The 23,569-nt window shown below is 47.2% G+C and overlaps 1 protein-coding gene across 4 annotated transcripts in view; it reads right to left on the reverse strand.

The window, feature by feature from the left end:
• Positions 1 to 418: 418 nt before the first annotated feature.
• RASSF2 (Ras association domain family member 2) overlaps positions 419 to 23,569 on the reverse strand; it is a 33,300-nt gene continuing 10,149 nt past the window's right edge. For 3 of the 4 annotated variants that reach the window (XM_045529044.1, XM_045529046.1, XM_045529047.1), the window contains 10 exons: positions 15,097 to 15,187; positions 13,086 to 13,161; positions 10,504 to 10,655; positions 8,329 to 8,417; positions 6,340 to 6,500; positions 5,392 to 5,493; positions 4,117 to 4,168; positions 3,541 to 3,662; positions 2,245 to 2,342; positions 419 to 726 (listed from right to left, as the gene is read on the reverse strand). In XM_045529044.1, the coding sequence (XP_045385000.1) occupies positions 657 to 726; positions 2,245 to 2,342; positions 3,541 to 3,662; positions 4,117 to 4,168; positions 5,392 to 5,493; positions 6,340 to 6,500; positions 8,329 to 8,417; positions 10,504 to 10,655; positions 13,086 to 13,161; positions 15,097 to 15,155 (981 nt within the window). In that variant the 5' untranslated portion in view covers positions 15,156 to 15,187 and the 3' untranslated portion in view covers positions 419 to 656. Of the gene's footprint in view, positions 727 to 2,244; positions 2,343 to 3,540; positions 3,663 to 4,116; positions 4,169 to 5,391; positions 5,494 to 6,339; positions 6,501 to 8,328; positions 8,418 to 10,503; positions 10,656 to 13,085; positions 13,162 to 15,096; positions 15,188 to 22,354; positions 22,505 to 23,569 lie in introns of all 4 variants that reach the window. The other variant, XM_045529045.1, reaches the window with a different exon arrangement.

The following is a 23,569-nucleotide window of genomic DNA, read 5'->3' on the forward strand; positions in this document are numbered from 1 at the left end:
CCTGTGGGCTTATTGCATCGACCCCACTGATGGGTTGTCTGTTTCTTTCCATCAGACTTGCCCTAAGGGTATTGGGACTGTTATTTTGTTAATTTCCAAGGGTCTCACATTCACTGATCCTTCTAGGCATACGGGGAGAATTTAAACTAACATATAAATACCCCAAATGGTAAGACTGGAGAGCGTCCTGCCCCTTCTAAATATCTGTGGCTGCTCTGTGGCTCTTGAGGTTTTCTTTGACTTAAAACCCTTCAGGTCAGCATCTCCTCTGATTTTCCTGCCCACAGGCAGCACTTCTGCCGGCCTCGCGGCACTTGTGCTTGTTGCTTGGAATTTAATTACATGTGAAAATGTCAGGTAGGCACATAGACATGTATCACGTGCGTGTTGCACGCAAGTGTAAAAACACGCACACACGTTTGGGGTCCTCTTTAAATCAAAAGTCCTTGTGAGTGAATGAAAGGAGAGCAGGGATTCAGGGACAAGGAGCTGTCTGCTGACGTCTTCATCCTGCGCCAGGTAGCAAATGGTGGCTTGTCCGGAGCTGGAGAGGTTTGCATTTAAACGTTTCCATGGAAAGAGGCACCCGGCCTCCTGTGGGTCTGCTCATGTCAATGGTGGCTCCTGGGGTGTCTGGATCCCCTCACTCCTATGGCTCAGATTGTTGCGGGGGTCTCTGCTATCTCCTCCAGCCTCTGCCGAATCATCAGCCGCAGCACGGTGTACCTGGGGACAAGAAACGGGCGCCAGTGGAGAGCAGGCAGCAACACGGCCCTCCTCACGACCTTCCTCGCCACCCGGATGACACCAAGGTGACTCCGGGTAAAACCAGGAAATGGTGTAGGCCAAGTGTCCTGCCCCTTTACTTCCATTTTTGGCCTACTCTTTTTCATTTCTACAATAGGATGAGAGGGGATAAAGAGGCCAAGTCCAAATTAGACTATTTTACTATGGTTAGAACATCTGGCAAAAGGAAGATGAAAAGGTAAAAATAACAACAATAATAAGCATTCCATTAACTGAGTGTTTACTATGCCCAAGACACTATACATAAGACTTTCTATACACTGTAGCTCGTTGACCCTCACCTAGGCGGGATTATACGAAATTGCCCATATTTGACCTTTTTGGAGGACCTACAAAAATGGCAACTGCGTGTGCTTCAACCCTATACCAGAACTTGCATTTTGCAGAAGAGGCCATAGCAATGCCTAGGCATGGAGGTCCACGGCTGGTGGGTGAGTTTGGTTTTCCCTGAGCCGTGGCGCCACAGCCACTGCAGTGGACACTGTCGTTCAGGGCTACATGGGCATATTCCTTATGCTCAGGGATTTGCACTGTGCAGCAAAAGCTATTTTTAAACTTTAAGACATACTAAGTGTTCAATAATTGTTAACTAATAACATTCCAGTTATTATCATTGATATAGCAAACATAGCATTGGCTTTATTCTCCAGTGGCAAACATCAATCACTTACTCTACCATACCTATAAGATGCAGTCCATTCTATGACTAAACATGGCAAAGAAATCATAAAATCCTCCCCAGAAAGAAGCTTTACTGGATTTTTCAATCCAAATGAAATTTCCAGAAAAGAAATGTTTAAAAGCAAGGAAGGGTGGAAAGAAAGGATTTTTGAGGTAGGCAGCTCAGTCTACTTCCACTAAGACAACCTTCCTGGAATCCCGGAACCTCTGGGTCTTGGTTAGCACTCCTTGCCCTCAACCAAAGTTAGGCAAGGGGTGGTGACACTAGCTCCCAGGGCTGCACCATCCCTTGAAGTTACCCCAGACTCTGCCCAAGTCTCTGTAAATAGTCCCTGCATCAAACACCCCTCAAAGACCCTCCCTGGAGTGGGCATCTGTGTCCTGCTGGGAGCCTGATCATACACTTGGGAAACAAGGATAAAGTCACCTCTCCCATTTCTGAATCTAGACCCCAAAGAAATTTGAAACCAACACCTTCTTTTCAGGGTCCTTCCATAGAAGGGGGGAACAAAAGACATTCTGATATTCCACATCGAAATGAGAAGCTGACACCAGAAGCAGAGAGACAAACACACTTAAGTTTCACGTCCCCATCTGAGGTCCAGATTGGTCAGCGGGCAGCCCCCCAGAGAAAGCCCATAAGACCCAGGCCCATGCAGCAGCTCGGCACAGTCCCTGCGAGGCACCTGAACAGAGAGGTCCCTCTGGTTGAGACCCCAGGGGAAACCCACCCAGCACCCCGGAGGCCACACTCACTTGCGCATCAGCTTCTTTACTTCCCGATCTTCTTCCTCTTGGAGCTTCTGAATGAAGCTTTTAAGAACAGGCATCTCAAACTTTATATACTGGGCCACCTGGGGAGAACAAAGTAAGTTCTGGGGTGCAAGCCCCTCCCAGTGTTATTCCAGTTCCTTTTGGCATCACTCGCAGGCAAGGCACAAAGCCTTGGGAGATCTATTTTTCCACTAACCCAGGATTTCCTTAAAGGTGGGGACCAAGCCTCATTCTTCTCAAAGCTGGCAGAGAGTCTGAGATGAAGATCGCTTCATATACATGACACTACCTCATAGCTTCTCATTTTTCATCTCATGTATGCCGTCCATGATGGGGGATGGCAAACACGGAAAAGCACTTTCTCCTGATGCATCAATGTAGAGAAAGAACTGATCCCATGATATTTAACAAACCTCTTTGTTCTCCACTAAGAGCACTTAAGAAACCATGGTGCAGAGGGACCATTGGGGTCTCAAGGCTCAAACAGGCATCCAAATGTGAACTTGCTTCAGAGAGGCTGTGGGTGGCTCCCAGGTGAGCTAAAGTTTAAAATCAGCTTCCTCTCCCCCACTACAATCCACCCCTCTTCTTCTATCAACCCTCCTCCTGGGGAGAAGTGTATTTCTCCACCCTGTGAAAACTGAACTCAGCTATGCGACTTGCTTTGGCCAATGGAATGTGTGTGGACATGACATACGCCAAATCTGAGTGGAGGTTTCAAATGCACTCCCTGGTTTGGCATGGTTTCTTGTGCTCCATCGTCCCCCAGGAGGAGCATATACAGGAAGAGGAGTATGCCCTGGAGCCTGAGCCTCTGAATAAGATACACATTGCAGACTGAACTTAACCCACAGCCTAGAGCAGAGCCCCTGCTACCAGCCTACAGAATCACAAGCAAAAAAGTAAATGTCTGCTGTTTGTAAGCTACTAAGATTTTGGGGGATGTTTGTTACTGCAGCAAAAGCTGACTAATACACTGCTAACTTCTTGATGTTGCTAAGAGAGTGTCCAGAGAAACTTCTCAGGCCTCTTATAGTACCCTAGGAAGGCTCAAGAAATGTATTCCTTCTATGGAAATCACTTTCTGCCTGAGAATTCCTCCAACAACTCCCACAGGGCACACCCTCAGTGTGCCTTCATGAACAGCTGGTATTGAACAACGGCAGTGAAAGGGGACACAGTCCTTGGTGAAAAAGTCATGCTATACCCCAGACACAGGTAACATCACCAAATCCCCCTCCCCCTGAGGGCAGACCACTCAAGCAAAAGGGGACTCACGTCATAGGTGACTTCCTCCACCTGGTCCTTCTCCATAAGGAACACTTTGGAGACCTGCTCACATGGGCCCTGGAGAATTCGGGCAATCAGGGGATAATCGGTGGTCTTCAGCTTCTGTTTCTCTGGAACCACACACAACCAGAAGCAGCCTTGAGTTTGGCTAGCGGCCTTTCTCACCTTGAGTAGTGGTCAACTCAGGGGCCCAAAGGGACAGACACCTTAGGAGACTGATTTGTCAAATGAACCACTTAACAGGTGCTGTTAAACACAACCTCCACCCACTCTTCTTCCCCCAACGATACTATGGTGCTTCAAACCCTTCAGAGGAATTGGGTTTATCTGTCTCTTGAGAAAATCTAGTTCCTTTTTTAATAGGCAGTTAGGTTTTAGAGTTTGTTTACTGACCATATATGGCATTCCCAGTGGGTTCATCCAGCAAGCCCATCAGCCTTGGAGCCAAACAACATTTGGAAGTTTCCAAAACCCAAACAACAAGCAAGGCAGAGGTATTTTTTTTTAACTTGCTATTTTGAGTTAATTAGAAGTTTTAAAGTACACTGCGGTCGTCAGACTTACCACCACTGGTATGGACCACGTACAAAGCAAACTCCTCCGCTGAATTCTCAATCTGAATCAGGAGCAAAAGGTACTAGTTGAAAGCATATATTTAAACATCCTCACTTTGAGCTTTTCCCTCTTCTTTAACACTGCGAAGCTAAATTGATTTTAGGCTCTTTTGAAGGGAAAGCTATATATTAACAGTTCTTAGAAGTGATGAGGAGATGGGACAGGTGGATAACTTTGTCAATAATACAGCCACGCATCACTTAACGACAGGGAGACGTTATGAGAACTTTGTTAGGTGATTTCATCATGCGAACATCCTAGAGTGTATTTACATAAACCCAGATGGTACAACCTACTGCTCCTATGCTACAAACCTGTACAGCAGGTTACTGTACTGGATACTGTAGGCAATCGTAACACAATGGCAAGTATTTGTGTATCTAAACATATTAGACATAGAAAAGGTATAATAAAAATACGGTATTATAATCGTATGGGACCCCCAGCGCATATTCAGTTCATCATTGACCAGAACGTCATTGTACGAGGCGTGACTACAACAGATAAAAATAGCTAAAATGTATTGCAATGTACCAGGCCTAGTTCTACACATTTCACATGTTCTAACTCATCCATCACTCATGACAACACCATGACAATGTGCCATTGTCCTCATTTTACGAATAAGGAAGCAGAAGCAGAGGCAGGTTAAGTAACTTGTCCAGTTCATTCAACTAGCAGGTGACAGGTGGGGACTGGAACCCAGAGACTGTGCTCTTAGGCAGCTAGGCTGCACTGGCTTCCAGTAAAAATAAGATTACCTGGTCTCCAAAAGAATGATAAGGAGGTTGTGGAAAACATAGAGTAACAGGATGTTAAAAGCATTCATGCACCATAATTTGCACATTTATTTAAGTATCATCTTTCAAAGTAGGTTCCCCAACTGTGTCCTAGAAGTCAATCTGTGCACTGAGCCCAAAACCTGTCAGCAGGTCCCAGGGCCCTTCCATAGCAGCCCATAAAGGACCCGAGGGCCGATGCCTCTCAGACTTCAGCAGGCACCAGAATCCCCTGCAGGGCTCGTTAAACAGGTACCCTGGCCTCACCCTCAGGATTTCCAACGAGCTCCCAGGTGATGCTGGTGCTGTGGACCTTCCTTGAACAGTGAGAGTCTAAAGAATCCAAACCCACTGCCCAGTGCCCCCCAAACCATACACTCTCCTCTAGGGGTCCCCAAAGCACATGTGTGACCCTATCTGCGGCCAGCCAGCAAAGGGAACTTGCCTTAAATTTGTTGAGTAGCAGCTTCAGGACCTGCGGGGTGGTCATGGTGCTGTTGATGCGGACGTTGGTGACGGAGCCATAGGCCGGCGTGAACACCGATGTCTGTCGATAGAGGGGTCCAGCTCAGGGTGGACAAGGACGAAATACTAAAACCCACATGCAGTATAGGGCACAGTGACATTGGTACTCAAAAATGGTACTCGAAATGTACTCCTGGAAAGCCCCTGGCAGCCGGGCAAGCAGCAGGCTTTATAGACAAAGCAGCCCTTGGGGTTTGCCTAATTCAGTTCATGCTCTTGCAGGGAGCTCAAGTCTGAGCTCCCCAAATGGCAGGACTGGGGAGGGGGACCCAGACGCGATAAGTGAGGTCCTCTCCACATAAAACACTCACAAAGACCCTTCCACGGGGACTTCTACACGAGGAGGACTCTGACCACTCTGCCACCAGGCACTTGCCTCTGGGCGTAGGATGTGAACCAAGCAGCACGAGGGGAAGGAGGTGTCAGCTAACTTGGGGTGGGGTGGGTGGCGCACTGGCACTCCCAGATCTGAGGCCTGCAGCTCTGCCTGGGAGGCAGCCCTTAGCTCAGGGGACTGTCAGACCATGCACCAGCCAGCAGGCACAGTGTGCAGGAAGAACGGGACACATAGATTTACCTGGGAGGGGTTAAAGAGGTGTGTTTGTGGGGTCTTCCAGGCTACAGCAGGGGCTGCTTCCTACAGCCCCCTGAATTCACCCACCACCCTAGGGAGGTCTCAGAGCCTCTGACTAGGTACCCTCATCCTTCAGGAAGCCAACAGAGCTTGCAGCCCACCTGCCACCCAAAGCCTAAACAGCACCACGTGGCTTCCCAGGGATCCCACCTCGGACCACATGGCTACAGCCCTGAGGTGGCAGCGGCCCAGGAAGAGGGCTTGCCCCCGTCTCCCACCCCCTATCCACTCTACCTTATGGTTGTAGTAATGGCCGTTGATGGAGAAGCGGTGGCGTCTGATTTTCCGCTGATCACTGGGAGTCCTCACGTTGCCCCGGCGACGCACCCCAACATCACTGCGTGTGCGCATCAGCTGTGGGGTGTCTTCCTGCAGGGGCTTCAGACCCCTGGCATCTGAGAGGAAAGAGGAAAATGAGCTCTCTGGACCCTGGACAGCTTGCACATGGTTCCCTCTTTGTGGCCAACGCTACAGCGCCCACTGCCTCAAAATATATATATTTTATACAAATAGTATTTTCTGCTGGAGGAAAAATATAATGCACAATTGACTGAAAAGTTATGCAGTGAAAAGTTTCAGAGTATAGACTTTGAGCCAGACTACCAGGATTCAAATCCCAGCTCCCCTATTTCCCTATATCACTAACCTCCGCATGCCTCGGTTTTTTCATCTATAAAATGGGGATGATGATAACACCCACTTCATGAGATTGTTGTGAGAGTTTCAGTGACTTAATATACATAAAGCACTTAGAACAGTGTCTGTCACAGGACAAGCACAATATCAGGGCTTGCAAGATACTGCAAACAAATTCTGACATATTACCACATGGATGAACCTTTTGGACATTATGCCAGGTGAAATAAGCCAGTCACAAAAGACAAACACTGAATGATTCCACTCATATGAGGTACGTAGAGTAGTCAAAATCATAAGAGACAGAGAGGAGAACGACGGTTGCCAGGGGCTGGAGGGAAGGAAGGAAAGAGAAGGAAAATGGGGAATTATTGTCTAACGGATATAGAGTTTCAGTTTTACAAGATGAGAAGATTCTAGAGACAGATGGTGGTGATGGTTGCATAACATTATGAATGTATGTAATACCACTGAACTGCACACTAAAAAATGGTTAAGAAGGTAAATTTTATGTTATGTGTATTTTACCACAATAACACATTGGAAATAAAATGCTTAATAGGGCACATAAATATACACAAATACGACATATTTCTGTCCTTGTGTGTATAAATATAAAATATTGACATTAATCAAATAGGGAAGCAGAAATAGGTTAATCTGTTTTATTAAAATAGTTTTAATCTATATTATGTTAAAAAAGATATTGCAAATTGATAATATCTATTAAAGTTACAGATGCACATAGCCTCGAACCCAGCAATTCCACTTGAAAGAATCCTACACACACACTGATAAATACGCAAAAGGACACATGTATAAGGCTACCCACTGCAAGCTTGTTTGTCACAGCAGAGACTTAACCATCTATCAGTAGGGTGTGATTACATAAATTATCATTTTTCCATAGAATGGAATAATGCAGTGTTGTAAAGAAGGAGGAAGTTCTTTACGGATTTGGATGGAACAATCCCTAAGATAAACTGATAAATGAAAAAAGCCATGTGCAAAATGCTACCACTTACATATTAATAAAAAGCAGAAAAAAAGAAATTACATCCAACCATAAAGGTATGTTGGTGTGTATTTGCTTATATGTGCATGGAATACCCCGGGGAGGATGTTCTTGGTTGGATTCTAGGTGGGCAGATGAGGTGGGTAACTTTTAATTCTTTCTTTGTAATACTTTTAGTTTTTCTTTTTTTTTTTTTTTTTTGTGACAGAGTCTCACTCCCCGCATAGAGTACAGTGGCGTTATCACAACTCACTACAACCTCAAATTCTTGGGCTCAAGTAATCCTCCTCCCTCAGCCTCTTGAGTAGCTGGGACTACAGGTGCACACCACTGAGCCCAGTTAACTTTTCTATTTTTGCTCCGGCTGGTCTCAAACTCCTGAGCTCAAGCGATCCTCCTGCCTTGGCCTCCCAGAGTGCTAGGATTGCAGGCGTGAGCCCCTGCGCTCAGCCTAAAATCTTGAACCATATAAATTTTATGTTTTCAAAACTAAATCTCTGTTTACAACAGCTATCACAGCAGTCTTCACGCAGCTGGCCCCTAACCCGAAGCTCCTTCTACGATGCATGTACCTGCGGGACTCAGCGTCTGGTCACTCTCGGGCGGTGCATCCACCTCTGAGATCTGAATGCTGGGCGCGGTGAGGGGCTTCAGGATGGTGCTGTGGGGGGGAGGCGAGCAGAGACAAACAAAAGGAAGACTGGTTTAGCCCCTGCAGGGAGACGCCCCCACTCCCACCCCAACCCACCCCACCCCACTCCTGCAAGGGGAGCGCTTTGCTTGTGCCAGGCTGGATACCAGCACCCATCAGGCGAGGAAGGGTGCACGTGGCCTGCCCTGAGCATCCCACCAGGCTGGCCAGGCTCCCAGACTGAGCAGCGGCTGGGAGGGGGGAGTTCTGCAGAGAGATGTTTTTTCCCAGCATCTGCAGCAACACAAGCACCCAATTCATCAATCCCAGGATAAAGAACACCAAAGAACAAAACCCGTGTGTTGCCGGCACTGAGTTTCTAAGCACATATGGGTTATTTGGAAAACCCTAATAATGGCCGTTTGTTTCGCAGGACAGGATTCCAGTTCAGATCCATCTCTGTTGGAGGAATAACTCATAAATTGCTTCTGCCATCCGAAGGGAATGAAAGGTAATATTTGATGGCTACAAGGGTCGGGGTGGCTTTGGAAGGGGCGCTGATGACAGACAGTGTTCGCAGGGTTACAAGGACAGAGTCCTCCACCAAGCTGGAGAAAGGGCCCCAAGTAGACAGTCCAAGCTAAGACCTGGGTTTGCTGTGATAACTGGCAAATAACTTCTCAAGGTGAAAAGGAACAATGGGAGTAGCATAGAGAGAAACATCCAAAATCCACAGAGGATTTGGTAGTAAAATTGAATCATATTTGACCAGTTAGGACCATCCCATGGTGAGAAGAGCGTGGTCTCCCTGGGACCCAGTAGAGACAGGCTTCATGTTCCAGGGATGGTAGTGTTCAGAAAAGACAACTGAAATTGGAAATCTGAAAGAACTTCCTATTGTGATAGAACTCAAAGATTTCTGAGCTGCAGAATAGGTCTGGTCAGAGCCTCTCTGGATGGAATGTAACAGGAATGGAATGGTCTGGGGCTCAGGGCTGGGCTGTGAAAAGGGTTTGGCCCACTGGAAATCAAACACAGTGACGGTGCCGAAGCAAAGCAGAGTGTGACTCCAGCAAAGTTAGATGAAACCAAAGAACCTTGACCAGACGTCACAGCGCCCAACGGGATGGGCAACAACTTTCCTCCTTAAATTCCTTGGAAAGAAACCAGAGCAGCCCCAGGATTTGGCCACATCCTAGGTTTCTCTAATTGTACAGAGAGATAGATTTGGCTGTGGAGTTGAACAAAACGTTCGATGTGGCCAAGAGAGAGGGCTTGGTTCTCATTTAAACCAGAAATAACATCACTGTGGTTTGGCTGGGGGGCCGGCGCGCTCCACCCAGGCTCTGGCCTGAAGGCCGTCGGCGTCAGCAAGTTCCAGGATGGAGCAAGGCTAGTCACTCGATCCCGAAAACTGAAGACCCAGAAAGACAATAAAAGGGTGTGCCGAAGGGCTACTCATTTGGCTGTGGAGGATGGGGAGGAACAGGCTAGGTTCACAGACCTTCCAGTGGGGACCCAGAGGAGGGGACTTCCCAGACTGCTGGCCATCACCCGGCCACTCACTCCAGGTGTGGTGTGGAGAAAGGGCCCTGGCAGGCCTCGCTGGCTGGCTCAGACATTCCTTTACCTCTTGCAGGTTCCTGGAGACTCAGAGTGCCTTGGTCAGAAGGTTCTAGTCCTAAATGTCTCTGGAGCAGGGCCATTCTATAAGAAGCAAGCTCAGCGGGGAGGATGCTGGGGCCCTGGGCGTCCGGTCAGAAGTCTGCAGGCTGGGCCTATCCAGCCCCTAGCAACACCCCTCAGAGACTCCAGAATTCTCCACGAGAGAGGGCACGCTATCACCCCAGCCTTGGCATGGGGCTCCCCCTCTGACTCAACAGCTCCTTTCCTTCCTGTGACCTCACTCAGCGATTGTGGTGACAGGACAGAGGCCCCATCACATCAGTGTCTGCCCCTCTCTCCTCACCCCAAGCCCAAAGCGGGGACGAGGCAGTGGAAGTGGTGGGACAGGAGCCAGGACGAAGGCTGGCTGGAACAAGGTGGCCTTGACCTGCTGGGAACACAAAGAGTCCCCAGGCACTACCGTCTCCCGGCCCCATCCCGCCTCACTCACCTCTGGGCCCCCAAGTTACAGCCCGAGTGCCAGGAGGAAGAGGATGGAGGGGGACGGATGCGCTCATTGTCATCCTGCATCTGCAGACGAATGGGCCGGCGCAGGCCCCAGGAGATGTTCAGCAGTCCCTCCACAATGAACTCATCTTCTTCCTGCCCATGGAGCAAGCGCACAGTGAGCCCAGAAAAGTCCCATGGAAGCCAGGACCACGCTGGGGGACGAATGGCAGCATCCTTCATGTGCCCTTGCTGGGTGTACCCAGATTGAACTCACAGGATGCGGGCAGCTGCCCAGTCCACACTCTAGCTCCAAGACACTCTCTACTGCAAACTACCCCAGACCTTGAAGCTGACCTCACAGGTCAGCACGAAAGTTGCCGTGAAATTCAAATGTACATGTGCAAATTATAAAACTTTCTTTTGCTTTGGTACTAATGACTTTTTTTTAAGGCAAGCACGAAAATGAGGTTCATTGAGGAAAGATAGGATTATCGAGCAAGAGCAAGATATAGGCTTACAGGGCGTGGTACATACGCCACAGATGACAATTGGACCCATTGTCACAGCAAAGGGGGAGCAAAAGAAAGAGCCAAAAAAAAAAAAAAAGGTACTAATGACTTTTAAAGACAGCAGAATACATCTCTTAAAATAAATGAGACTAGTTTTGCTAACAGAAGCAAGAATTGGATTGTCGGGTTAGCTATTTCCCCTCCCCCCCCTGTGGGAAATGATGTCTTTAGCTAAAACACATGTTTAGCAACCTGACCCGCTAGATCAGGGGTCCCCAACCTATGGTGAGTTGCATAATTGTTTCATTATATATTACAATGTAATACTAATAGAAATAAAGTACATAATAAATGTTATGTGCTTGAATCATCCAGAAACCATCCCCACCTTCCCCAGTCTGTGGAAAAATTGTCTTCCATGAAGACAGGCCCTGGTGCCAAAAAGGTTGGGCGTTGGAGAGCGCTGCACTAGATGAAGGAGATTTCCTCAGGTTCATTCTCTGCCTGATGCACTGTTGCCTTCAAAAGACTATCAAGTGATTGTGAGCTGGGAGAGGCTGTGTTAATCAGATTTCCTAACAGCAGAATGTCCCAGAGCCTATAATAAGCTAATGTGTTACATGACAACGCTTTAAGAGGTGAATAAATCCTGCAGGAGTTCCCAGTTTATATAGTCAGAGGTTGCTGACTAATAAGCTACATGTAAAATCCATCCAAGGGCATTTTTATGCTCTATCCCAAAGAAGTGGATCTTATGTACGACCATGACAACCTTTAATCATGGAGCACTTTGAGGATTTATTCTATAGGACATACCCCCAGGAAAGCTATTTGAGAACCAAAATCTCACTCATGGCCCAGCCACTAATTAGGATAAGCTCTGAGGACAATGCCTAAAAGAGTCAGGCCTCCCTTCTCCAGTCTCAGAAAAACCTTTCTGAACCCATGTTTTACAAGCAGGGCCCACAAGTGTCAGACTTGGGTCATGGCCACATCTTCAGGACAAGCCTCATAGGTGAAAATGACATCTGCCCCATGAGCAACTAACCTGGGCCATGCCTTAGAGAGGGAAGGGGACATAGAAGAAGGTAGGAGAGGGATGGAACAACTTCAGGGCATTTGGGGATTTGAGGGAGAAAGGCCTTATGTATGCATAGCTATATATATATGGCCATCCAGCTGGTCTAGGTGGGTATCATTACTTTACATTACACAATTGTAGGACAGAGTTTAACTTGAAACAGGACTTTGCCTAAGTGAAGTGGTTTGTGGGACACAGAAAAGGCCACTGCATCCACATACTGTCCCCAAACAGGCTGCTTTCGTAGCTGAAATTCCATCAGCTGCTATCTGTTTCTATGGATTAAATCACCATGGCTTGCTGACCTGAAAATGTGTTTCGAAGGGTATGACACATATGTACCTTCTTATCAGTCAAGAACACTTGAGTATAAATTACTCTATCAGACTCCTTTATAACTCATCTTCTATCTGATAACAGGCTTTACCGAAATGTATACAGGATGAGTAAGCTTAGATTCAGGCTGGGGGTGGGGAACAGCAGACGGATAACAAAGGGCATTTCAGGAAGGCAGCCAAGAAAATCCACTGCAGTTGTGGGGCAAAGCCACACAGAGCTTGTGTGACTCGCCCAGGTCCCTGGAGCGAACTGGGCCCAGACATGTAAACCTAGAGGACTGGGTAAGGTTCCTAAATTGCCCAACAAGAGGAAGCCCTCTTGGGAGACTTCTGAAAGAGTGATTTCATGAAAGCTTCCCTCTGAAAAATCTCCCCTCTGAAGCTGTGTTAGCCCAGCCACACACGGGCAGGAATGGAACAGAAAAACTCATCCCTTTTAGAACAAAACTGGGCCTGGGGTCTCCTTCCAAAGAACCCCAAGGACTCTTGAAGTTTTTTGGAAGAAACATCCTAAATGAGAGGCCACTGACTGTGGCAGGAGAGGTTATGACCTCTTGGGATCTCAGGAACCCTTAGACCGAGGACACACGTTGACAAAGACTGGGCCGGCCATCCAGGGCAGGAGACTCACAGGCCTTCCCTGAGGACTCCTTACCTCTCGGTGCCGGAGCTGCAAATTCTGGCCTTCATAGTATAAGTTATAGGTCTTCAGATGCAAGAGAAGTTCATTCCTTAGGGGAAAAAGATACAAGAGGTGTTACGTTTTCAGCTGAAGCCACATATAATGCAGTTGTTCCTTCTTTATCTCACCTCTAACCTGGTCTTCAGTCACCCTGCTTTGTCCACATGTGTGTATCCACACACACACAGGCACACGCAGAATTCTACCACCGCCACCCCATCACCATCCTCTCCAGAATCAAGGTCAAGAGTAAACACCACCCAAGAGCAGGCTGAAGGTAGGGGGCAACTCCAGAACACCAAAGCAGGCCTTGTCTGCGGACAGCACCCCGCAAACCCGTGCTGAATAATCAGGTGTTAATGAGCTACAGATGCACAGAGACAAACACACCTGGAAGCCCAGACAGGGTTTCTCCCGCCCCTGCATGACCTTTCCCGCCTCAAGCATGCCGAGTGAGGAGAGAACAATTACTGCAGGCCTTCTCAAGATCCAGAAACTTCCAGGCTTTTTAGCAGATTAAAAGGGACAGGTCTGGGCCTCACTGACTTATGCTTCCTAGACACGATCTTATCATGTGTTTAAAGACTTACAAACTCCCAGCAACAGTGGAATACACAAATCTAGTTTTACCTAAAAGTATGTGTTATTGCACTCCATGAGGGGGTTGCTGGGTGCTTTTGCCTATTCTCAGGCAAGAGGTGACAGAGGTCAGTCCCCCTAAACACAACCATGCAATGGAGAGGTATTTGGACCACACCAGAAGTCAAAACCTGCTGGAAATTCCAAGAAACTCCTGACAAGTTAAACCTAGATAAACTGGAATCATTCTTTGCCAGCTGAAATGAATTAGTGAAAAATGCGATTCCAAGTAACCTAAAACAAAAAGCTATTTGGTACTTTTGAACACAACAGGTCTGAAGCCAGGATTTAAAATTTCTGGTTGGTAGAAAGTCTCTGGGGAAATCTTTCAATAAAGAGATAAGAATGATGTGGATCTCACACAACTGGTGTCTGTGTATGACCGAGTGTGTCTATGGACTTAAAGCAATTTAGTCTCAGATCAATTAAACATTTAATTAAGATATAGAGAGCATCCAGTATGTAAAATCCCTGCACTAGACATAAAAATATATCCTCAAACTTACAGTTCGAAAAAGTCCATTTTGGCACAACTTGTCACATTAGCAAAAAGGCTGAGTTCAAGAGACTTTAGTGCATAGAAAGCAATGAAACTGTCCCCATCTATTCAGAGGGCACCTGTGCCAACTGTAGCCAGAACCACAGCAGCCCAGGGAGACATTACCCCAGCCAGGAGTCCCTTGTGCAACACCACAGACAGGACAGTGAGTGGTTTCTTAGTCCATTTAGGCTGCGATACCATAGGCTGGGTGGCTTATAAACAACAGAGATTTATTGCTCATGGTTCTGGTGAATGGGAAGTCCAAGATCAAGGTAGATCCAGCATCTGGTGAGAGCCCTGTCCTCACAGATAGTGCCTGCTCACTGCATGCTCACATGTTGGAAGGGCAGACAAGAGCCCTCAGCCTCTTGTATAAGGGCACTCAGATCTAATCACCCCCGAAAGGCCCCACCTCTTAACACCAGCACCTTGGGTATAGGTTTCAACATATGAATTTGGGAGAGGACACAAACATTCAGACCATAGCAAACAGCCACTAGCCAACTCCTCTCCTGGACACCACTTCTCTCCAGCCCTCAAAGGTCCCATGTCTTGATCCCGCTTTACTTCAACCTCCAGGTTCGGCGGGGCGGGGTGGGGTGGGGGGGTGTCCTTATCTATGGCAGCAGCCTTGCTGATGCTCTCGCTAAGTCCAAGTTCAACTGCTCTGTTCCTTCTTACACACAGGAGCCCCGGCTGTCTGATGTACAGGGGAGACCCCTCTGTCAGCGGCTGCCATCCACCCACAACATCCCAACACAGGGTTGGCCACTGGGGACAGAGCACTATAGCAAAACATCTTACTTGGAAATGTATTTATCTTGTCCACAGGGGACCAGGGAAGTTTGGTGACTATAGTCCATTCTTCCTTTCTCTTTTCATCAGAAGGAGAGGCCTGTATTTGAAAGGAGAAGACAGAGGTTAATGTCAGGTTATGTCCCTGGAAACTCAGCAAAACGTGGGCAGCAGGGAGGGTGGGGTGGGACGTGGGAGTGGAGGACACAAAATTGGATGACATAGCTTTTGTTCCCCCCAGCTCCACAAAGCTCTAACACTGGCCTAGGACGAGTGAGATGCCACATTGCTGGCTGTTGCCTCTGCTTGCCACAGCCTCTGGGGAAACACCCAAAGGAAAGATGACAACCCTTTACGGTCTGAGAACAAATGCCCCAGCCGCAGAGAACACTGACACTCAAGTTGATTTCAAGGACGACTGATGAGTTCTCCTTTCTGAAGGGACCTTCACAAGACAGAATAGAGACTTATCTGTCAGATTCTACTGAGGTATACTGAGATGGGTAAACCACATAAAAATGCCCAAATATAGCTGGGTGCAAAAAATCACAACATATATGCCTACAATCACCCTTAAAATATGACAGTGTGAAAGGCAATTTAATTATTTGGGAAAATAATACATTATGAAAATGCAGGTTACAGAACTATGAGTTCAATTTTGTTTAAAATACACGTAAGTGTACAACATGCACATGTATAAACATATATGCACATTTATATATGAATATGTATGTTCAGAGATGTGTGTGTATGTATGTCAGGGCTTTTCAACCTCAGCATTATTGACATTTGGAACTGGGTCATTCTTTGTTGTGGGGGTTGTCCTGTGCATTGGATGATGTTTAGCAGCATCCCTGGGTTCTACCCACTAGATGCCACCAGCACCGCCCCAGATATGATAATCAAAAATGTCTCCAGGCATTACTATGTGTCCCTGGGGGCAAAATCACCTCTGGTTAAGAACTGCTGGCACTTATATATATATAGATACATAAATGAATGAAAGGCTAGCTCTATCTGGGTAATGGCATTACCAGCAATTTTTCATAAATATTTTATTATGAAAAACTTCAAACATAAAGACATATGACAGCTAGATGCTGTGGCTAATGCCTGTAATCCCAGCACTTTGGGAGGCCAAGTCAGAATGATTGCTTGAGGCCAGGAGTTTGAGACCAGTCTGGGAATTATAGCAAGACCCCGTGTCTATGAAAAATTTAAAAATTAGCTGGGTGTGGTGGCATGCACCTGTAGTTCCAGCTACTTAGGAGGCTGAGCCCAGGAATTTGAGGTTACAGTCAGCTATGATCAGGCCACTGGGTCACTGCACTCCAGCCTATGCAACAGAGAAAGATGAAAGAAAATAGAAAAGGAAAGAAAAGAAAAGAAAGGAAAAGAAAGAAAGAAAAGAAATATGACAGTGAGTAGCCATGTGTCTGTGGCTATTCTACCCTTAACATTATACTATGCTCACTCCATCATATATCTGTTCATCTATATATCCTTTTATCCAGCCACCAATCCATGTTATTTCTGATGCATTTCAAGGTAAATTACAGACATCAGTAATTTTCCCTTAAATACTTCAGTATGTGTATCATTAAATTGAGCTCAACATTTGTTTATAGTACTAGTGAATTTTTTTTATTTTCCCTTTTACTTTACTATACCTTTCTGGACTGTTGACAATTATGTAATATATATAACTGGAGCAAAAGGGGTTAGACACTGGGTGGCTCCAAGGAAGTCAGGGAAGAGCCAGAGGCACACATCTGTCGGGGGTGGGGAGACATGTTCAGAGCAAATGGAAGCCCTTTCCTGCCACCACTCACTGCCAGGGGCTCCAGGTGGTCACAGGGGACTGGGGACTCAGACACAGGTGAAGGTGCCCACTGCCCACCCACTAGCTGCCAATCTCTTCGTTCTTTAAGTCTAAGCAAAAACTGAGATGGAAGGAGATATCTCAAATTAACATGGAAGAGGCCAGCTCATGAGCTCACCGGGAAGACATGTGTGCTCTTCCTTTTAGCTGCCGGTGAAGGAGGCAGAGAAATGGATCCTAGCGGAGGCTAGAGCAGGGAGTTGAGGCCTGTGGTGGGCAGAATAAGGGCCCCCCAAAAGTCAAAAGGTAATGCTGGATTGTCTAGGTGAGCCCAATGTAATCATAAGGGTTCTTAAAAGTGAATCAGTAAAGTGAAAAGGCAACCCAAAGAATGGGAGAAAATATTTGCAAATCATGTATCTGATGAAGGGTTAATATCCAGAATATATAAAGAACTCTTACAATTCAACAACAGAAAAATGAACAACTCAATTCAAAAATTGGCCTAGGTCTTCAACAGACATTTTTCCAAAGATGATATACAAACAGCCAATAAAAGATATTTAACATCATTAATCATTAGGGAAATGCAAATCAAAACTACAATAAGATACCACCTCATACCCATTAGGGAGCCTACTATTAAAAAAAAAAAAAACCAGAAAAAAGCAGTTGGCAAGGATGTGAAGAAACTGGAATCCTTGTGCACTGTTCTTGGGAATATAAAATGGTGCTGTTGTTATGAAAAACAGCATGGCAAGTCCTCAAAAAATTAAAAACAGAATTACCATGTGATCCAGCTTCTGGGTATATGCCTAAAAGAACTGAAATCAGGGAATTGGGGAGATATTTACACCCCTATATTCACAGCAGCATTATTCACAATAGCCAAAAGGCAGAAGCAACCCAAGTATCCACAGATGGATGAATGGGTAGTACACACATAAAATGGAATAGTATTCAGCCTTCAAAAGGCAGGAAATTCAGACACATGCTACCACATGGATGAATGATGACATTATGCTAAGTAAAATAAGCTAGACAAAAAAGACACTGATTCCACTTTTATGAGGTACCTAGAGTAGTCAAAATCAGAGACAGGAAGTAGATTAGAGGTTGCCAGGAGCCGGGAGGAAGGGGAGATGGAAAGTTAGTGTTTCGTGGGTACAGAGTTTGCAAGATGAAAGAGTTCTGGAGTTGGATGGGCGTGATGGCTGCACAACAATATGAATGTATTTAATGCCACTGAACTCTACACTTAAAAATGGTTAAGATGGTAAATTTTATGTTTTTACTTTGCCACCATTTTTTTTTTAAGTGGAAGAGGAAGGCGGAAGAGTCAGTACTATTGGACTGGACCTGCTGTTGCTGGCTTTGAAGCTGGAAGAAGGATCCATGACCCAAGGAACAAGCCTCTAGAAGCTGGAAATGGACCCTCCTCTAGAGCTTCCAGAAAAGAACACAGCCCGGCTGATACCCTGATACTAGTAACCTGGTGAGACCTGTGGCAGACCTTTAACCTACAGAGCTGTAAGATATCTGTGTTACTTCAAGCCACTAAGTGTTGGTAATTTGCTATGGCAACCAACAGGAAACTAATATTAATACAAAGACATGCTAAGGAAGGGCCATGAGTGGGGGAGGGGAGCACAGTGAGTTCCACTCAGAAGACGCAGACTCCACCCACGCACCCAAAAGTGGCACCCTGAACACAGCTGGTCTCTCTAAAGTTTAAATTTTTTTATTTTTCCAAAAAGGAAAAATAATCTAATCATACAAACCAGTGTACATACGTACTGCACAAAAAGGTAAGAAGAAAAGTCAGATTAGTGAGAATGGTTTTATTTTTTAAGTGACAATTATCCGCAACTCTTGAGTATTTATTTTAAAAAAATGTACCTCTTCTCTGCATGTGTAAATGTGCCCATTCAGGAAACATTTATGATGCTTCCTGATGGTGTTTCAACAGCAAAATAACCAGGTACAAGCCTGTCCTCAGGGCTACATGGTCCAGGAGGAGGGGGACAGAGGGTTCTAGCCAGGGAGGGTAGGGGCTATGGTAACACACATGAGGGTGGAGAGGTCCAGGCAGAAAGAAGGAGTATACACCACAGAATTGTGCAAGATGGGGTGGCAAGAGGAGGACCACGACATGTTGAGGAGTTTGGATTTCATCTGGCAGGCAAGGACATGCCCTGGCGGGTGTGGTAGGACAAATACCGCATCCCGATCCCAATCCCTGAACTCTGTGACTGCTACCTTATACGATAACAGGGACTTTGCAGATGTGATTAAATGGAGGATCTTGAAATGGGGACACTACCCTGGATTATCTGGTGGGCCCTGAAAGTCATCAGAAGTGTCCTAGAGCTAAGGCGACAGGACAACCTCAGCAGAGAGAGAGATGTGAAGATGCTCCACTGTGGATAAAGATAGTGGCCACAAGTGGCTCCCCACGCTGAGAAAGGAAAGCACACGGATTCCCCCCAGAGCCTCTGGAGGGAGCGCAGCTCTGCCCACACCTTGGTTTTGGCTCAGGGAACCTGATTTCAAGACTTCTGAACTTCAGAATGGGAGAGTGCACATTTGTGTTGTTTTAAATCGCCAGGTCTGTTGTAATGTTTTACAGTGGCAAGAGGGAAACAAGGGCATCCTTACAGGAGGGATGTGATCTGACGTGCACTCTGGAAAGATCGCCCCACCCCACTCCCTGCTTGATGGAGAAGGGACCCAGCAGGTGACCAGGTGAGAGGCCTGAGCCAGGGAAGGAGGATGAAACGAGAGAATCTGAAGGTTTCAAAGAAGTAGAGGAAAAAGTCGTGATGCATCAGTAAAAAGCCTGGGACGAGGGGGTGCCGCTAGACTGGGGGTGGGGTGCGGGCAGAGGCACTGGCTGCTGGGGAGGGCAGCCAGGTGGAGGTGCCACGGCCGAATTTGAGGCAGGCCCGTGGAACCCTCTGGTGCAGACAGTGAGAAGCACAGCCAGGTCTGGGGTGCAGGAGGGTGGGTCCTGGCACGTGAGGTCAGCAGAGCGGACGAGGTCATCCGAGGAGAACAGGGAGGGCAAAGAGGGCAGGGCCAAGGGCAGAATGCCACACTGTCCTGCTCTTTAGACAATTCCCTTTTGATACCATGTCCTCCTAAATCTACTGAGAATACCAATTCTCAGAAAATGTATGTCTTCTCTACAGTTATTAAAACTATTTTGTTCTAGAGAGAAACAGGCAGATCAATGAAACAATATAGCATACAGAGAAACAGGTCCAGATATATCTGGGGACAGAACGTCAGCACCATTTCTAAATAGCAGGGAAAAGTAGATTAATAAAAAAAAAGTCACTAGAGAATTGGTTGGCCTTTGGAAAAGGGAACCTTGGGAAGCTGAATCCCTACCTTACTCCTTCCACCATAAGAAATCATAATTGAATAGAAAAATTAAACATTAAGAAATAAAATGCTGAAGGAAATGCTCATATTCAAGATCCAAAATCCAGAGGCATAATTTTAAAATATTGGTATCAATCTGTAAAAATTTTAAACTTCTGTTTAGAAAAAAAAAATACCCTATACAAAGTTAAAAGTCAAATAAAACACCGGGGAAGAATATTTACAATACATATGTCAAAGGGCCAATGTCCTTAATCTCTAAAGGGATATTAATATTAATATTAATAAATCAATGAGAAAAATGTCCTACCCTCATTTAATAAAATAAGCAAAGGACATGTGTAACAGTTTATGGAAAAATAAATACAAATAGTTAATAGATATACAAAAAAGCCTCCTTCATGACTATCTTTTTACTTACCAGATTGATATTATACAAATCAAGTAGTCTGACAGCCCCAAACGTGGGACATCTCCAGGACTCAGTCACTCTCTACCTGTTGGGCGATCTTACCAAGGCCATAGCTATTTATGCGACCCATGGGCTCCTGTTGCCCCGTCTTTGTCTCTGGCCTGACTGCTCCCCACCTTTTTTCTTACTTTTACATTTCTTGGAGAAGGAGCATTAGGAAAATACGTACATCGCCCCCACTTGGTTGAACTGAGATTACAGGTAAGTGTCTGTCTGCCTTAAAGACATCTGTACCTCTCTTCACCAACTTTCCAACCGTCACCACACATCACCGGCTACCCCCAGCCAGCTGAAAAAAGCCAAGCTAAATCTACATACACTTTAAGGCAAACACAAGAGCAGCGCTAACAAAGGGCCGGAAATTTACAGTTAAGTCTGATGTTTTTTAAACAGAGCATTGTTCCTCACACAAGGAAGGGTCAGAGGAAGATGGTTAAGGAGCTGGAATGTGGATTCAATTGGACACTTCCTCCAAGCGTGCCTGCCAGTAGCTGCAGCCTTGGAGAGAGGGATTCTCTTAACAGACTGGTTGCAACCCTTCTGCCTTGCCTGTTATTATCTAGAAGTTATGGGACCCTCCTGGGCTCCAAAATGCCTTGTAAGAACCATTTACAAGCATCACTTCCCACGATGCCTTGGCATATGGCCCGATGGTCACCATGTCTTTGTAGAGGGGAGAGCAAGGCAGGGAGGAGAGAGGGCTTCCCGCATCAGCCCGCATCCTAGGCACGGGACTGAAACACCTCCTAGCTCACTACACCAGGAAAAGAGATAAGAAGGAGTGGATTTTACACAACTAATTTTTAATGTGGAGCTGCTCTTGGGATGTCTAAAACATTTCAATCTACTGAACTCCCTCTATGGACACAGCTATGTAACCCCTCAAGAATTCTAAATTAGTACTGCTCCTTAGAAAAACCACTTTAGAAAATTACGTTCCCTGGAGCCTGCTCAAAACACAGAAATCATCTGCCTGGTGTTGTTTCTTTCCCCTCCTGGGCCTGCAGCTTCCTCTCTCCCGGCCTTCAGCCCAAGGACGCTAACCTGCTGCCTTGGGTCAGGGGATTCGAGAAGCAGAGCCCGAGAGGAGGATGCTTGTGTACGTGATTAACTCAGGAAGTGAAGTGTTTGCAGGAGAAACCTGTGAGGGAGTGAGGAAAGCAGGACAGGACAGGGCGGTGGGGGCAGCTAAGGGTTCAGCTGGGGTCCAGCCACAGCCTGATCCCCGTGGGAGCTCTGCGGTGTGGGGGGCACCATAGGGTCATCTGGCCGGGCCTGTGGAGCCCTGTCAATCATCAGCTGAGAGCCACCCCTGGGAGGAGGGGCTGACCCCCCCCCCTGGCATTTCCCTGCAAGAGCCATTATCAGGATAAGGAGGCAGTCAACACTCACAACACACCGCACAGATTGAGAGGAATAGGGTGGGCACAGTGTCCATGACACCTGCCCCATGTTTGGGACTGAAGCAGCTGCTTGCTGTCACCTTCCCCCACCCCCATCCCCAAGCTGGGAGGCCACAGCTGCCCACTCAGGACCGGCCTGGCGCTGCGTGAGCCCCGGCTGCAGGAACAGGGCAGACTCACCCAAGCTCTGGCCCAGCCAAAGCCCTGCAGCGGTTGCACAAAGGATCTTTTCCTCTTCCTTTCCGCAGACCCCCACTCACAGGTGTTTCCAGCCTTCCCGAGAATACACGAAGGGCTGTCCAAGCCCTTGGAATTCACAGGCTCAGCTTCCTGTGAGGAGAGCAAATGCCAAGTCCTGTAGAAGCTCTGGGAGGTGGAACAGGCATTAGAGCTCCCTCCAAAGGTGGCAGAATCCCCTCTTCTGAGCTCTTGGTTCCCCCAAACGCCCCGCAGTCAGGGAGCCTGGAGGACGAGCAGTGGTTAATCTGGTCTCCGAGCATCCCCAAGATGCTGGCTGGCTCATCCCTACAGTTTCTGTCTGGCCTGAGGACCAAGCATCTCTCCTCTTATTTAGCAACTGGAAAGCCCCCGGAGGGACAGCAGCAAACGCAGAACAGAAAGGCAGGCAACCCTGGCAGGAAAATCCAGAGCAAGAGAGATGAAGAACCCCTCTCTGGTGGCTGCTTTTTGTTTTTTGTTTCCCTAAACTGTCTTGCTGGTTGTAGAGCAGGGGCCAAGCCCCACCCCACCCCCAACTCTGCTCATGGAGAGATGGGGGAGGGGAGGGCAGAGGTCGATTTATAGGACCCAGGCAGCCCCAGCTGTGAGAAATTACACCTGGGCGAAGGGAGAGACAGGTGCGGGGAGGAAAGGGCTTTCCACGGAGAATTCCCAGAGTGGCAAACCCCACAGAGCCACGCCTGACCAGTGAGAGGGCCGGGCAAGGACGGGGGTGGTGGGGAGGCACAGCTGTGCCTAGGGACACATGACATCTCAGGGGTGTGGGCTCTGCGTGCTGATCAGACTCTTCCGGAGCAGAGGCAGGGCAGGGGCTGGGGAGACGGGTTGCTTTTAAAACCCTGATGTCCAGGCTTCAGCCCAGACCAGTTACATCAGACCCGCTGGGAGGTGCCCAGGCATGAGCATTTTTAAAGCCGGTCATGCCAGTGTACAACCAGGGCTGAGAACTGCTGGGAAATCTGGTAGGGATAGAGCTGTGTAGACTGAGGCCACCACCAAATGTATTTCAAAGCTGCCTTTCAAGAAAGGAAGAAATGGAATTTTCTAAAAGCAAACTGAGTTGGGTATTTAGTGCCCTCTCCCCATTACTAATATTTCTGAGAAGGCCGGGGTCAGTGTAGACCCCCCCCAAAGGCCCGTGTGTGTAGACACAGA

The sequence above is a fragment of the Lemur catta genome, chromosome 17, assembly GCF_020740605.2.
Source record: "Lemur catta isolate mLemCat1 chromosome 17, mLemCat1.pri, whole genome shotgun sequence".
Lineage (NCBI taxonomy): Eukaryota > Metazoa > Chordata > Mammalia > Primates > Lemuridae > Lemur > Lemur catta.